The sequence below is a fragment of the Salvelinus fontinalis genome, chromosome 19 (genome assembly GCF_029448725.1).
Source record: "Salvelinus fontinalis isolate EN_2023a chromosome 19, ASM2944872v1, whole genome shotgun sequence".
Taxonomy (NCBI): Eukaryota; Metazoa; Chordata; class Actinopteri; order Salmoniformes; family Salmonidae; genus Salvelinus; species Salvelinus fontinalis.
The window spans coordinates 39,021,504-39,035,123 of record NC_074683.1 but is presented as its reverse complement, the minus strand read 5'-3'; the positions used below and the strand labels follow the sequence as shown (position 1 = coordinate 39,035,123).

The 13,620-nt window shown below is 45.8% G+C and overlaps 1 protein-coding gene across 10 annotated transcripts in view; it reads left to right on the top strand.

The window, feature by feature from the left end:
* The window catches only part of LOC129816711 (alkyldihydroxyacetonephosphate synthase, peroxisomal-like), a 65,796-nt gene that overhangs the window by 17,431 nt on the left and 34,745 nt on the right, over window positions 1-13,620 (top strand). For all 10 annotated transcript variants that reach the window (XR_008753597.1, XR_008753596.1, XM_055871519.1 and 7 more), the window contains 4 exons: window positions 3,130-3,206; window positions 3,321-3,433; window positions 5,434-5,503; window positions 7,985-8,046. Coding sequence is in view for 8 of the 10 variants with exons in the window: in XM_055871519.1 (XP_055727494.1) it covers window positions 3,130-3,206; window positions 3,321-3,433; window positions 5,434-5,503; window positions 7,985-8,046 (322 nt within the window). In the remaining 2 variants the exon portion in view is untranslated. The remainder of the gene's footprint in view (window positions 1-3,129; window positions 3,207-3,320; window positions 3,434-5,433; window positions 5,504-7,984; window positions 8,047-13,620) is intronic.

The window sequence follows — 13,620 nt, the reverse complement described above, 5'->3', positions numbered from 1 at the left end:
ACAGCTGTGAGTCTTTCTGGGTAAGTCTCTAAGAGCTTTGCACACCTTGATTGTACAATATTTGCACACTATATATATTTTTTTTTATTGTTCATCCTCTTGTCAAATTGGGAGATTGGGTTATTGCTAGACAGCCATTTTCCAGTCTTGCCATAGATATTCAAGTGGATTTAAGTCAAAACTCTAACTAGGCCACCCAGGAACATTCAATGTCCTCTTGTTAAGCAATTCCAGTGTATATTTGGCCTTGTGTGTTAGGTTATTGTCCTGCTGAAAGGTGAATTTGTCTCCCAGTGTCTGTTGGAAAGCAGACTGAACCAGGTTTTCCTCTAGGATTTTGCCTGTGCTTAGCTCAATTCCGTTTTATTTTTATCCTGGATAAACTCCCTAGTCCTTGCTGATGACAAGCATACCCATAATGCAGCCACCACCATGCTTAAAAATATGAAGTGATACTCAATGATGTGTTGGATTTGCCCCAAACATAACGCTTTGTATTCAGGACATGAAGTTGATTTCTTTGCCACATATTTTGAAGTTTTACTTTAGTGCCTTATTGCAAGTAGGATGCATGTACATGCTAACTTCTTTCACTCTGTCAATTAGGTTAGCATTGTACACTAACTACAATATTGTTGTCCTTAGAGTTTAATGACTGTGATAGGAGAAAATTAACTGTTTAAGTCACCAATGGCCTCATGGTGAAATCGCTGAGTGGTTTCCTTCTTCTCCGGCAACTTAATTAGGAAGGACACCTGTATCTTTGTAGTGACTGGGTGTATTGATACACCAGCCAAAGTGTAATTAATAACTTCACCATGCTCAAAGGGAAATTCAATGTTTACTTTTTTATTTTTAACCATCTACTAATAGGTGCCCTTCTTTGCGAGGCATTGGAAAACCTCCCTGGTCTTTGTGGTTGTATCTGTGTTAGAAATTCACTGCTCGACTGATGAGGTAGTTATTCAAAAACCACTTATTGCACACTGTGAGTCTAAGCAACTTATGTGACTTGTTAAGCACGTTGTTACTCCTGAAGACTTTTGAGACTCCCGAGTGGCGCTGTGGTCTAAGGCACTGTATCTCAGTGCTGGAGGCGTCACTACATACCCTGGTTCCATCCTGGGTATGGCAACCGGCCGTGAGTCCCTTTGGTCCAGCATCGTCCGGGTTAGGGGAGGGTTTTACCGTGGTACGCCGTCGTTGGAAAGAAGAATTTGTTCTTAACCGACTTGCCTCGTTAAATAAAAATATATATAAAAAGACTTGCCATAACTAAGTTGAATACTTATTGATTTAAGATATTTCAGCTTTTAATTTTTAGTTAATTTGTAAACCTTTTGGAAAACTTAATTCCACTTTCTTTGACATTATGGGGTATTGTGTGTAGGCCAGTGATGACACATCTCAATTTTTAAATTCAAAACACAACAAAATGTGGAAAAAGTCAAGGGGTGTGAATACACAGGGCCTTCAGAAAGTGTCTTTGTATAAGACGGGAGCTCAGAAGTGAAGCCGTATTCTGACTGCTCTCTGGCTCTGCCTGTGCTTGGGGCTGACCTTATTTTCATTTCTGATTCCTTGACTCTGCCGTTCTTTTTTTAAATTGGCCTGCTTTTTGTGTGCGTCTCTTCACCCAACTGGAATCCATTTGAGAAAAGACCACTGCACTGGCAGCGTTTTTTCACAATGCTTTTTTTCTTCCGCCCTCTGCTGCGTTTTCCCGCCCTCTGCTGCGATTTTCCGCCCTCTGCTGCGTTTTTCCGCCCTCTGCTGCGTTTTTCCGCCCTCTGCTGCGTTTTTCCGCCCTCTGCTGCGTTTTTCCGCCCTCTGCTGCGTTTTTCCGCCCTCTGCTGCGTTTTTCCGCCCTCTGCTGCGTTTTTCCGCCCTCTGCTGCGTTTTTTCGCCCTCTGCTGCGTTTTCCCGCCCTCTGCTGCGTTTTTCCGCCCTCTGCTGCGTTTTTCCGCCCTCTGCTGCGTTTTTCCGCCCTCTGCTGCGTTATTCCGCCCTCTGCTGCGTTATTCTGCCCTCTGCTGCGTTTTCCCGCCCTCTGCTGCGTTATTCCGCCCTCTGCTGCATTGCATTGAGTTCATTTGATTGTTATTTTACCAGTGGAGTAGCTAGTTGCACGCACGACTTGTGGATTGAAGCCTGGTGGGAAAATGACTGGGAACAATTTAAGCAGTGGTTATATTGAAGTTTTCCAATATTGTTTCTTGAGGTCTGGTGGAAGGAATCCTGCGTTGGTGCCAGACATCTTTGTAAAGTTCTTCAGTCCCCTGGGATCTCATTACGCTCCCTATATTCCCACTTCTTAGCTTTAAGCAGGCAAGATGAAGCTATTCGGTTTCTCACTAATATCTTAACCTCAGTCAGGGCTCTATGATAGGACACCTTCTTGGGCTTATTAATGCCTTGTCTTCCCTTTTTGAATCACCCTGTCTGCTGAGTGAAGGGGTCTGCTGTATTTCAGAATGGGACAAGTAGTATAAAATACAGGGCCACGTATCTCAATACGCATTAAAGAGAGCGGGAAAAATGTACCCACTGTATGTATAATCACCCTCTCTTTCTGGTCACTGAGTATTTCATTAAAGAGTGATGGCTGCAGGACACCTAAAGAGCCACAATCAGATTTAGAATGGAAACAATGAGGAAGTGATGAAGAGACTGAAACCGAGGGGAAGGAATGAGGTGTTCAGACTCAGGACTCTATCCTGTTGTGATTGATAACCATCCCATCAGCTCCAGACCCTCATTTTTGATTGTCCATGTCCACGTCCGTTTTCTGTGTCCGATCAGAAACAAACCAAAACGTGCGGTGGCCGAGGAAGATTGATATAGTGTCAAGCCCGCCCCCCATTGGAACGCCGCTGATTTATTGTCCCCTACTGGTTACTCGTCAAGTTATTCACGTTACCATTAATTTTCCTCCGTTTCTTTGTTCCCAAACCCAAATAAATGTGACTGCTGCCCTGTTAGAGTGCTGGAGGAATCAGGGAGGAGATGGGGGGGCTAAGTGAGACCAAACTGACATCAGTGGGTTCTTTTAACCGTATTGTCCAAAAGACAGAGGTCCACTTGGCTTTGAGTTGAGGGACTTGACCCTCTCTCTTTCTATTTCCACAGGTCATGCCCTGAAACCTCAAGTGTCGTCCATTTTCACACATTTTGTCGAAGGGTTAAAGAAGTTCTACATCACCAAGGTAACACGTTCTTAATGCTTTGGCATGAATCCTAACTCCTCCTTTTTCTCTTTATGTAATTTGTATTTTTTTTGGAAAGTGTTAAACAAATGGTTATTTCCTTGTTTACCCCAGTTGAAAGGTTTCGACCCCCAGCAGTTGGTGGTTGCCACCCTTCTGTTTGAAGGGGACCGCGAGAGGGTCCTGCAGCATGAAAAACAAGTTTACAACATCGCAGCGACATTTGGGTAAGTTGGTGGAAATAGGTGATCTGTCAGCTGGAGAGGGATTCTCCATTTAATATGTCTTCTACTTAAGCTACAACAGCAACAAACCTGGGTTCCTCTTTGACTTTCCCTACATGTTCAATTCTCTTACACACGTGGAATTCAGGAAACTCTTTGCCCTTCGTAACAACCCTGTAGACAACTGAAAGGCAAAATGAATCAATATACACAAGTGTGTGTGTGTGTGTTGTCCCAAAAGAGTCCGTGAGTAGGGGCTTGGTAGTGAAGCTGTCCTGAGAAGTCCATGTCTGAGGTGCCTGAGGGCTGCTGGGTTGGGCCCCAACCCGCCAGGAGCCACACGGTTCCACACCATTACAGAAGAACCAGATCATCCTGTAGCAACTCACTCCCTCCGTCCCTGGACACACCATCCTAGTTTCAAGTTTTATTAGTAGTATGTACAGGACACGCGGGGTGTACACCGCCCCGACAGGACACGCGCGGAGATCACCGCCCCGACAGGACACGCGGGGAGATCACCGCCCCGACAGGACACGCGCGGAGATCACCGTCCCGACAGGACACGCGGGGAGATCACCGCCCCGACAGGACACGCGGGGTGTACACTGTCCCGACAGGACACGCGCGGAGATCACCGCCCCGACAGGACACGCGGGGAGATCACCGCCCCGACAGGACACGCGCGGAGATCACCGCCCCGACAGGACACGCGCGGAGATCACCGCCCCGACAGGACACGCGCGGAGATCACCGCCCCGACAGGACACGCGGGGAGATCACCGCCCCGACAGGACACGCGGGGAGATCACCGCCCCGACAGGACACGCGGGGAGATCACCGCCCCGACAGGACACGCGCGGAGATCACCGCCCCGACAGGACACGCGGGGAGATCACCGCCCCGACAGGACACGCGCGGAGATCACCGTCCCGACAGGACACGCGGGGAGATCACCGCCCCGACAGGACACGCGCGGAGATCACCGCCCCGACAGGACACGCGCGGAGATCACCGTCCCGACAGGACACGCGCGGAGATCACCGCCCCGACAGGACACGCGCGGAGATCACAGCCCCGACAGGACACGCGCGGAGATCACCGCCCCGACAGGACACGCGCGGAGATCACCGCCCCGACAGGACACGCGCGGAGATCACCGCCCCGACAGGACACGCGCGGAGATCACCGCCCCGACAGGACACGCGCGGAGATCACCGTCCAAAGAAATACTTACTTGCAGGTTCCTTCTCGACAATGCAACAACAACAACAACAATAATAAATAATCAAATATAAGAACATAAAGTAAATGGCTCAGTAGAATAGAATAAACATTTTTAGCATCACTATAATACAGGAAGGCACAGTTTATAGTCCAACGTTTACACGTATCAGGAAGGGGGGATTGTGCAGGAGGAGTATTTGGAGGGAACCTAGTCATCGTAAACAAACCTTTCATTAAAACACCACCTAAAGACAAAATTCCATTATATTGTTGGTGACCCTATGGATTGTGTAAGTTCCTGGCCCAGTGCACAGCTTCCAGTCCATTCCTCAAGGTCACAGGCTTAGTGCCCTCGGGCAATATCCCTAAACAATTCATGAGTTTAATCATTGAAAAGGCCTCACCTACCAGGCGGTGCATTTTATTATAGTTTTTTTCTCCATTATTTCAAGTCAACCATCGCCTGTCGAGCGCCTGTGATAGATTGGCTGGGTCTGTTTGTTTTTAGGAAACATGGGAAAAAGAACAAGAACAGCTAAATCAATACAGTGATTTCCTAATGAGCACTTCCTGATTTAGTTTTAGTATTAGATTAACATTTGATTACCCGCGGCGGGTGATGGATGTGTGGGTGACTTGCAGGGATGCACGGAGATCCAATCATTGACCTGTGCATTGGGGAAGTGACAGGCACCACCGGCATCTGTGGTCAGAGGGAGTTGACCGGGCCAGAGAGGAGTCTGTTTTTAAATGTGAACCCTGTTCTCTGTTTCCAGGGGCCTGGCAGCTGGAGAGGACAATGGGCAGAGAGGCTACATACTGACCTTTGTCATCGCTTACCTCCGGGTGGGTCACATCTCCCCCTCTGTTCTTCCCCTCTTCTCAAATCAAATTGTATTGGACACATACACATGGTTAGCAGATGTTATTGCGAGTGTAGTGAAATGCTTATGTAAATCAATCTCCCCTCTCCTCCTTCTCCCCATGTGTTCTCCCCTCTCCTCCTCCTCCCCACGTGTTCTCCCCTCTCCTCCTTCTCCCCACGTGTTCTCCCCTCTCCTCCTCCTCCCCACGTGTTCTCCCCTCTCCTCCTCCTCCCCACGTGTTCTCCCCTCTCCTCCTTCTCCCCACGTGTTCTCCCCTCTCCTCCTCCTCCCCACGTGTTCTCCCCTCTCCTCCTCCCCACGTGTTCTCCCCTCTCCTCCTCCTCCCCACGTGTTCTCCCCTCTCCTCCTCCTCCCCACGTGTTCTCCCCTCTCCTCCTCCTCCCCACGTGTTCTCCCCTCTCCTCCTTCTCCCCACGTGTTCTCCCCTCTCCTCCTCCTCCCCACGTGTTCTCCCCTCTCCTCCTTCTCCCCACGTGTTCTCCCCTCTCCTCCTCCTCCCCACGTGTTCTCCCCTCTCCTCCTCCTCCCCACGTGTTCTCCCCTCTCCTCCTCCTCCCCACGTGTTCTCCCCTCTCCTCCTCCTCCCCACGTGTTCTCCCCTCTCCTCCTCCTCCCCACGTGTTCTCCCCTCTCCTCCTCCTCCCCACGTGTTCTCCCCTCTCCTCCTCCTCCCCACGTGTTCTCCCCTCTCCTCCTCCTCCCCACGTGTTCTCCCCTCTCCTCCTCCTCCCCACGTGTTCTCCCCTCTCCTCCTCCTCCCCACGTGTTCTCCCCTCTCCTCCTCCTCCCCACGTGTTCTCCCCTCTCCTCCTCCTCCCCACGTGTTCTCCCCTCTCCTCCTCCTCCCCACGTGTTCTCCCCTCTCCTCCTCCTCCCCACGTGTTCTCCCCTCTCCTCCTCCTCCCCACGTGTTCTCCCCTCTCCTCCTCCTCCCCACGTGTTCTCCCCTCTCCTCCTCCTCCCCACGTGTTCTCCCCTCTCCTCCTCCTCCCCACGTGTTCTCCCCTCTCCTCCTCCTCCCCACGTGTTCTCCCCTCTCCTCCTCCTCCCCACGTGTTCTCCCCTCTCCTCCTCCTCCCCACGTGTTCTCCCCTCTCCTCCTCCTCCCCACGTGTTCTCCCCTCTCCTCCTCCTCCCCACGTGTTCTCCTCCTCCTCCCCACGTGTTCTCCTCCTTCTCCCCACGTGTTCTCCCCTCTCCTCCTCCTCCCCACGTGTTCTCCCCTCTCCTCCTCCTCCCCACGTGTTCTCCCCTCTCCTCCTCCTCCCCACGTGTTCTCTCCTCCTCCTCCCCACGTGTTCTCTCCTCCTCCTCCCCACGTGTTCTCCCCTCGTGTTCTCCCCTCTCCTCCTCCTCCCCACGTGTTCTCCCCTCTCCTCCTCCTCCCCACGTGTTCTCCCCTCTCCTCCTCCTCCCCACGTGTTCTCCCCTCTCCTCCTCCTCCCCACGTGTTCTCCCCTCTCCTCCTCCTCCCCACGTGTTCTCCTCCTCCTCCCCACGTGTTCTCCTCCTTCTCCCCACGTGTTCTCCCCTCTCCTCCTCCTCCCCACGTGTTCTCCCCTCTCCTCCTCCTCCCCACGTGTTCTCCCCTCTCCTCCTCCCCACGTGTTCTCTCCTCCTCCTCCCCACGTGTTCTCTCCTCCTCCTCCCCACGTGTTCTCCCCTCTCCTCCTCCTCCCCACGTGTTCTCCCCTCTCCTCCTCCTCCCCACGTGTTCTCCCCTCTCCTCCTCCTCCCCACGTGTTCTCCCCTCTCCTCCTCCTCCCCACGTGTTCTCCCCTCTCCTCCTTCTCCCCACGTGTTCTCCCCTCTCCTCCTTCTCCCCACGTGTTCTCCCCTCTCCTCCTCCTCCCCACGTGTTCTCCCCTCTCCTCCTCCTCCCCACGTGTTCTCCCCTCTCCTCCTCCTCCCCACGTGTTCTCCCCTCTCCTCCTCCTCCCCACGTGTTCTCCCCTCTCCTCCTCCTCCCCACGTGTTCTCCCCTCTCCTCCTCCTCCCCACGTGTTCTCCCCTCTCCTCCTCCTCCCCACGTGTTCTCCCCTCTCCTCCCAGTGTCCAGAGATAGAAGGAACACGTACACTATATCACATCCGGCCGTGATTGGGAGTCCAATAGGGCGGCGCACAATTGGCCCAGCGTCGTCCGGGTTTGGCCGGGTTAGGCCATCATTGTAAATAAGAATTTGTTCTTAACTGACTTGCCTAGTTTAAATAAAAGGTTAAATAAACAAAGGCTGCAGAATGTGACCTCTGAGATATCTGACCTCTCCGTTTAGTCAGGGATGTCATGTTGTCATCCTCGCAATCATGGCACGAGTAATTGCCTCAGTGAAAATCGCAGTTTAAAAAATTTTTTTTTTTATTGTGAAACACCATTTAGTTACTTTTATTTTTTTCACAAATTGTCCCCCTTTTTTTTTAAATCCTAATTTTATCAACAGGACTTGGGGATGGACTACTGTGTGGTCGCAGAATCCTTTGAGACATCGGTGCCTTGGGACAGGTGAAGTTGAACCTTTTTGTAAATTAACAAGTATCTCTGATGGTGTGACACTCTCTTCTCACACAGTCATTTTGAAGAGCTCAGCTCAGCTCAGCTCAACTCACTCACTCACTCACTCACTCACTCACTCACTCACCTGCCTTCTCCCTCCATTAACTGGTTGTGTGTGTGTGTGTGTGTGTGGGAAGGAAGACTGTCTGACACTGCTGGAGGAGAGAGGGATAGAGTGAGACAGCCAGTAGGAACATGGAACAGGAATCACCAACATTATTGGGTTAGCCTGTTAATTTGGTGTAAAACCCTTCCCGTTAGAAAACCACAGTTCTTCCCACACATGAGGACGCCCCCCCCCCCCCCTTCCACACTCAGACACCAACACAGGCATGCTCAGTGTTCCACTGTGTAGACTGCCTGGGGGGGGGGGGGGGGGGGGGGGGGGGCAGTCCACTGTGTAGACAGCCTGAGGGGGGACTCAGGGATCAGGCGTGCAGACCAGCAAATGTTCAGGGATCATTACCCCTCCTCCTCCATCTCTCCACACTCTGCTGCACATGCCTAGAGGAGAGTGAGCCAGTCTCTCCCAGCTACAGCTACCTATCATTGCTGCAGTCTGCATAATGCAGTCTACCAAGCACTGCTGCAGTCTCCACTCTCTGTCTGTCTGTCAATGTACTCCACTGTTCATGGCCAGAGGTCACCTTTTCTCAAACTCAGACAGCTCAGCGTCTCCTGTTATACTGTGTTAAATCATGGTGTTGTGCAGCCTATTCTCTATTTAGTGCCCTGCTTTTGACCAGGGCCTGTAGGACTCTGTAGGGAATAGGGTGTCATGAAGCAGACATGGCTTTCATCACGTCTTCATGATATGTTTCCTGTGTTGTATTATCTTCATGATATGTTTCCTGTGTTGTCTGTCTTCAGGGTATTATCTTCATGATATGTTTCCTGTGTTGTCTGTCTTCAGGGTATTATCTTCATGATATGTTTCCTGTGTTGTATTATCTTCATGATATGTTTCCTGTGTTGTCTGTCTTCAGGGTATTATCTTCATGATATGTTTCCTGTGTTGTATTATCTTCATGATATGTTTCCTGTGTTGTCTGTCTTCAGGGTATTATCTTCATGATATGTTTCCTGTGTTGTCTGTCTTCAGGGTATTATCTTCATGATATGTTTCCTGTGTTGTATTATCTTCATGATATGTTTCCTGTGTTGTATTATCTTCATGATATGTTTCCTGTGTTGTATTATCTTCATGATATGTTTCCTGTGTTGTATTATCTTCATGATATGTTTCCTGTGTTGTCTGTCTTCAGGGTATTATCTTCATGATATGTTTCCTGTGTTGTATTATCTTCATGATATGTTTCCTGTGTTGTATTATCTTCATGATATGTTTCCTGTGTTGTCTGTCTTCAGGGTATTATCTTCATGATATGTTTCCTGTGTTGTATTATCTTCATGATATGTTTCCTGTGTTGTATTATCTTCATGATATGTTTCCTGTGTTGTATTATCTTCATGATATGTTTCCTGTGTTGTCTGTCTTCAGGGTATTATCTTCATGATATGTTTCCTGTGTTGTATTATCTTCATGATATGTTTCCTGTGTTGTATTATCTTCATGATATGTTTCCTGTGTTGTATTATCTTCATGATATGTTTCCTGTGTTGTCTGTCTTCAGGGTATTATCTTCATGATATGTTTCCTGTGTTGTCTGTCTTCAGGGTATTATCTTCATGATATGTTTCCTGTGTTGTCTGTCTTCAGGATATTATCTTCATGATATGTTTCCTGTGTTGTCTGTCTTCAGGGTATTATCTTCATGATATGTTTCCTGTGTTGTATTATCTTCATGATATGTTTCCTGTGTTGTCTGTCTTCAGGGTATTATCTTCATGATATGTTTCCTGTGTTGTCTGTCTTCAGGGTATTATCTTCATGATATGTTTCCTGTGTTGTCTGTCTTCAGGGTATTATCTTCATGATATGTTTCCTGTGTTGTCTGTCTTCAGGATAATATCTTCATGATATGTTTCCTGTGTTGTCTGTCTTCAGGGTATTATCTTCATGATATGTTTCCTGTGTTGTATTATCTTCATGATATGTTTCCTGTGTTGTATTATCTTCATGATATGTTTCCTGTGTTGTATTATCTTCATGATATGTTTCCTGTGTTGTCTGTCTTCAGGGTATTATCTTCATGATATGTTTCCTGTGTTGTCTGTCTTCAGGGTATTATCTTCATGATATGTTTCCTGTGTTGTCTGTCTTCAGGGTATTATCTTCATGATATGTTTCCTGTGTTGTCTGTCTTCAGGATATATCTTCATGATATGTTTCCTGTGTTGTCTGTCTTCAGGGTATTATCTTCATGATATGTTTCCTGTGTTGTATTATCTTCATGATATGTTTCCTGTGTTGTCTGTCTTCAGGGTATTATCTTCATGATATGTTTCCTGTGTTGTCTGTCTTCAGGGTATTATCTTCATGATATGTTTCCTGTGTTGTATTATCTTCATGATATGTTTCCTGTGTTGTATTATCTTCATGATATGTTTCCTGTGTTGTCTGTCTTCAGGGTATTATCTTCATGATATGTTTCCTGTGTTGTCTGTCTTCAGGGTATTATCTTCATGATATGTTTCCTGTGTTGTCTGTCTTCAGGGTATTATCTTCATGATATGTTTCCTGTGTTGTCTGTCTTCAGGGTATTATCTTCATGATATGTTTCCTGTGTTGTCTGTCTTCAGGGTATTATCTTCATGATATGTTTCCTGTGTTGTATTATCTTCATGATATGTTTCCTGTGTTGTCTGTCTTCAGGGTATTATCTTCATGATATGTTTCCTGTGTTGTCTGTCTTCAGGGTATTATCTTCATGATATGTTTCCTGTGTTGTATTATCTTCATGATATGTTTCCTGTGTTGTCTGTCTTCAGGGTATTATCTTCATGATATGTTTCCTGTGTTGTATTATCTTCATGATATGTTTCCTGTGTTGTCTGTCTTCAGGTATTATCTTCATGATATGTTTCCTGTGTTGTCTGTCTTCAGGGTATTATCTTCATGATATGTTTCCTGTGTTGTCTGTCTTCAGGGTATTATCTTCATGATATGTTTCCTGTGTTGTCTGTCTTCAGGGTATTATCTTCATGATATGTTTCCTGTGTTGTATTATCTTCATGATATGTTTCCTGTGTTGTCTGTCTTCAGGGTATTATCTTCATGATATGTTTCCTGTGTTGTATTATCTTCATGATATGTTTCCTGTGTTGTCTGTCTTCAGGGTATTATCTTCATGATATGTTTCCTGTGTTGTCTGTCTTCAGGGTATTATCTTCATGATATGTTTCCTGTGTTGTATTATCTTCATGATATGTTTCCTGTGTTGTATTATCTTCATGATATGTTTCCTGTGTTGTATTATCTTCATGATATGTTTCCTGTGTTGTATTATCTTCATGATATGTTTCCTGTGTTGTCTGTCTTCAGGGTATTATCTTCATGATATGTTTCCTGTGTTGTATTATCTTCATGATATGTTTCCTGTGTTGTATTATCTTCATGATATGTTTCCTGTGTTGTATTATCTTCATGATATGTTTCCTGTGTTGTCTGTCTTCAGGGTATTATCTTCATGATATGTTTCCTGTGTTGTCTGTCTTCAGGGTATTATCTTCATGATATGTTTCCTGTGTTGTCTGTCTTCAGGATAATATCTTCATGATATGTTTCCTGTGTTGTCTGTCTTCAGGGTATTATCTTCATGATATGTTTCCTGTGTTGTATTATCTTCATGATATGTTTCCTGTGTTGTCTGTCTTCAGGGTATTATCTTCATGATATGTTTCCTGTGTTGTCTGTCTTCAGGGTATTATCTTCATGATATGTTTCCTGTGTTGTATTATCTTCATGATATGTTTCCTGTGTTGTATTATCTTCATGATATGTTTCCTGTGTTGTATTATCTTCATGATATGTTTCCTGTGTTGTATTATCTTCATGATATGTTTCCTGTGTTGTCTGTCTTCAGGGTATTATCTTCATGATATGTTTCCTGTGTTGTCTGTCTTCAGGGTATTATCTTCATGATATGTTTCCTGTGTTGTCTGTCTTCAGGGTATTATCTTCATGATATGTTTCCTGTGTTGTCTGTCTTCAGGATAATATCTTCATGATATGTTTCCTGTGTTGTCTGTCTTCAGGGTATTATCTTCATGATATGTTTCCTGTGTTGTATTATCTTCATGATATGTTTCCTGTGTTGTCTGTCTTCAGGGTATTATCTTCATGATATGTTTCCTGTGTTGTCTGTCTTCAGGGTATTATCTTCATGATATGTTTCCTGTGTTGTATTATCTTCATGATATGTTTCCTGTGTTGTATTATCTTCATGATATGTTTCCTGTGTTGTCTGTCTTCAGGGTATTATCTTCATGATATGTTTCCTGTGTTGTCTGTCTTCAGGGTATTATCTTCATGATATGTTTCCTGTGTTGTCTGTCTTCAGGGTATTATCTTCATGATATGTTTCCTGTGTTGTCTGTCTTCAGGGTATTATCTTCATGATATGTTTCCTGTGTTGTCTGTCTTCAGGGTATTATCTTCATGATATGTTTCCTGTGTTGTATTATCTTCATGATATGTTTCCTGTGTTGTCTGTCTTCAGGGTATTATCTTCATGATATGTTTCCTGTGTTGTCTGTCTTCAGGGTATTATCTTCATGATATGTTTCCTGTGTTGTATTATCTTCATGATATGTTTCCTGTGTTGTCTGTCTTCAGGGTATTATCTTCATGATATGTTTCCTGTGTTGTATTATCTTCATGATATGTTTCCTGTGTTGTCTGTCTTCAGGATATTATCTTCATGATATGTTTCCTGTGTTGTCTGTCTTCAGGGTATTATCCTCATGATATGTTTCCTGTGTTGTCTGTCTTCAGGATATTATCCTCATGATATGTTTCCTGTGTTGTCTGTCTTCAGGGTATTATCTTCATGATATGTTTCCTGTGTTGTATTATCTTCATGATATGTTTCCTGTGTTGTCTGTCTTCAGGATATTATCTTCATGATATGTTTCCTGTGTTGTCTGTCTTCAGGGTATTATCTTCATGATATGTTTCCTGTGTTGTCTGTCTTCAGGGTATTATCTTCATGATATGTTTCCTGTGTTGTCTGTCTTCAGGGTATTATCTTCATGATATGTTTCCTGTGTTGTATTATCTTCATGATATGTTTCCTGTGTTGTCTGTCTTCAGGGTATTATCTTCATGATATGTTTCCTGTGTTGTCTGTCTTCAGGGTATTATCTTCATGATATGTTTCCTGTGTTGTATTATCTTCATGATATGTTTCCTGTGTTGTCTGTCTTCAGGGTATTATCTTCATGATATGTTTCCTGTGTTGTATTATCTTCATGATATGTTTCCTGTGTTGTCTGTCTTCAGGGTATTATCTTCATGATATGTTTCCTGTGTTGTATTATCTTCATGATATGTTTCCTGTGTTGTCTGTCTTCAGGGTATTATCTTCATGATATGTTTCCTGTGTTGTCTGTCTTCAGGGT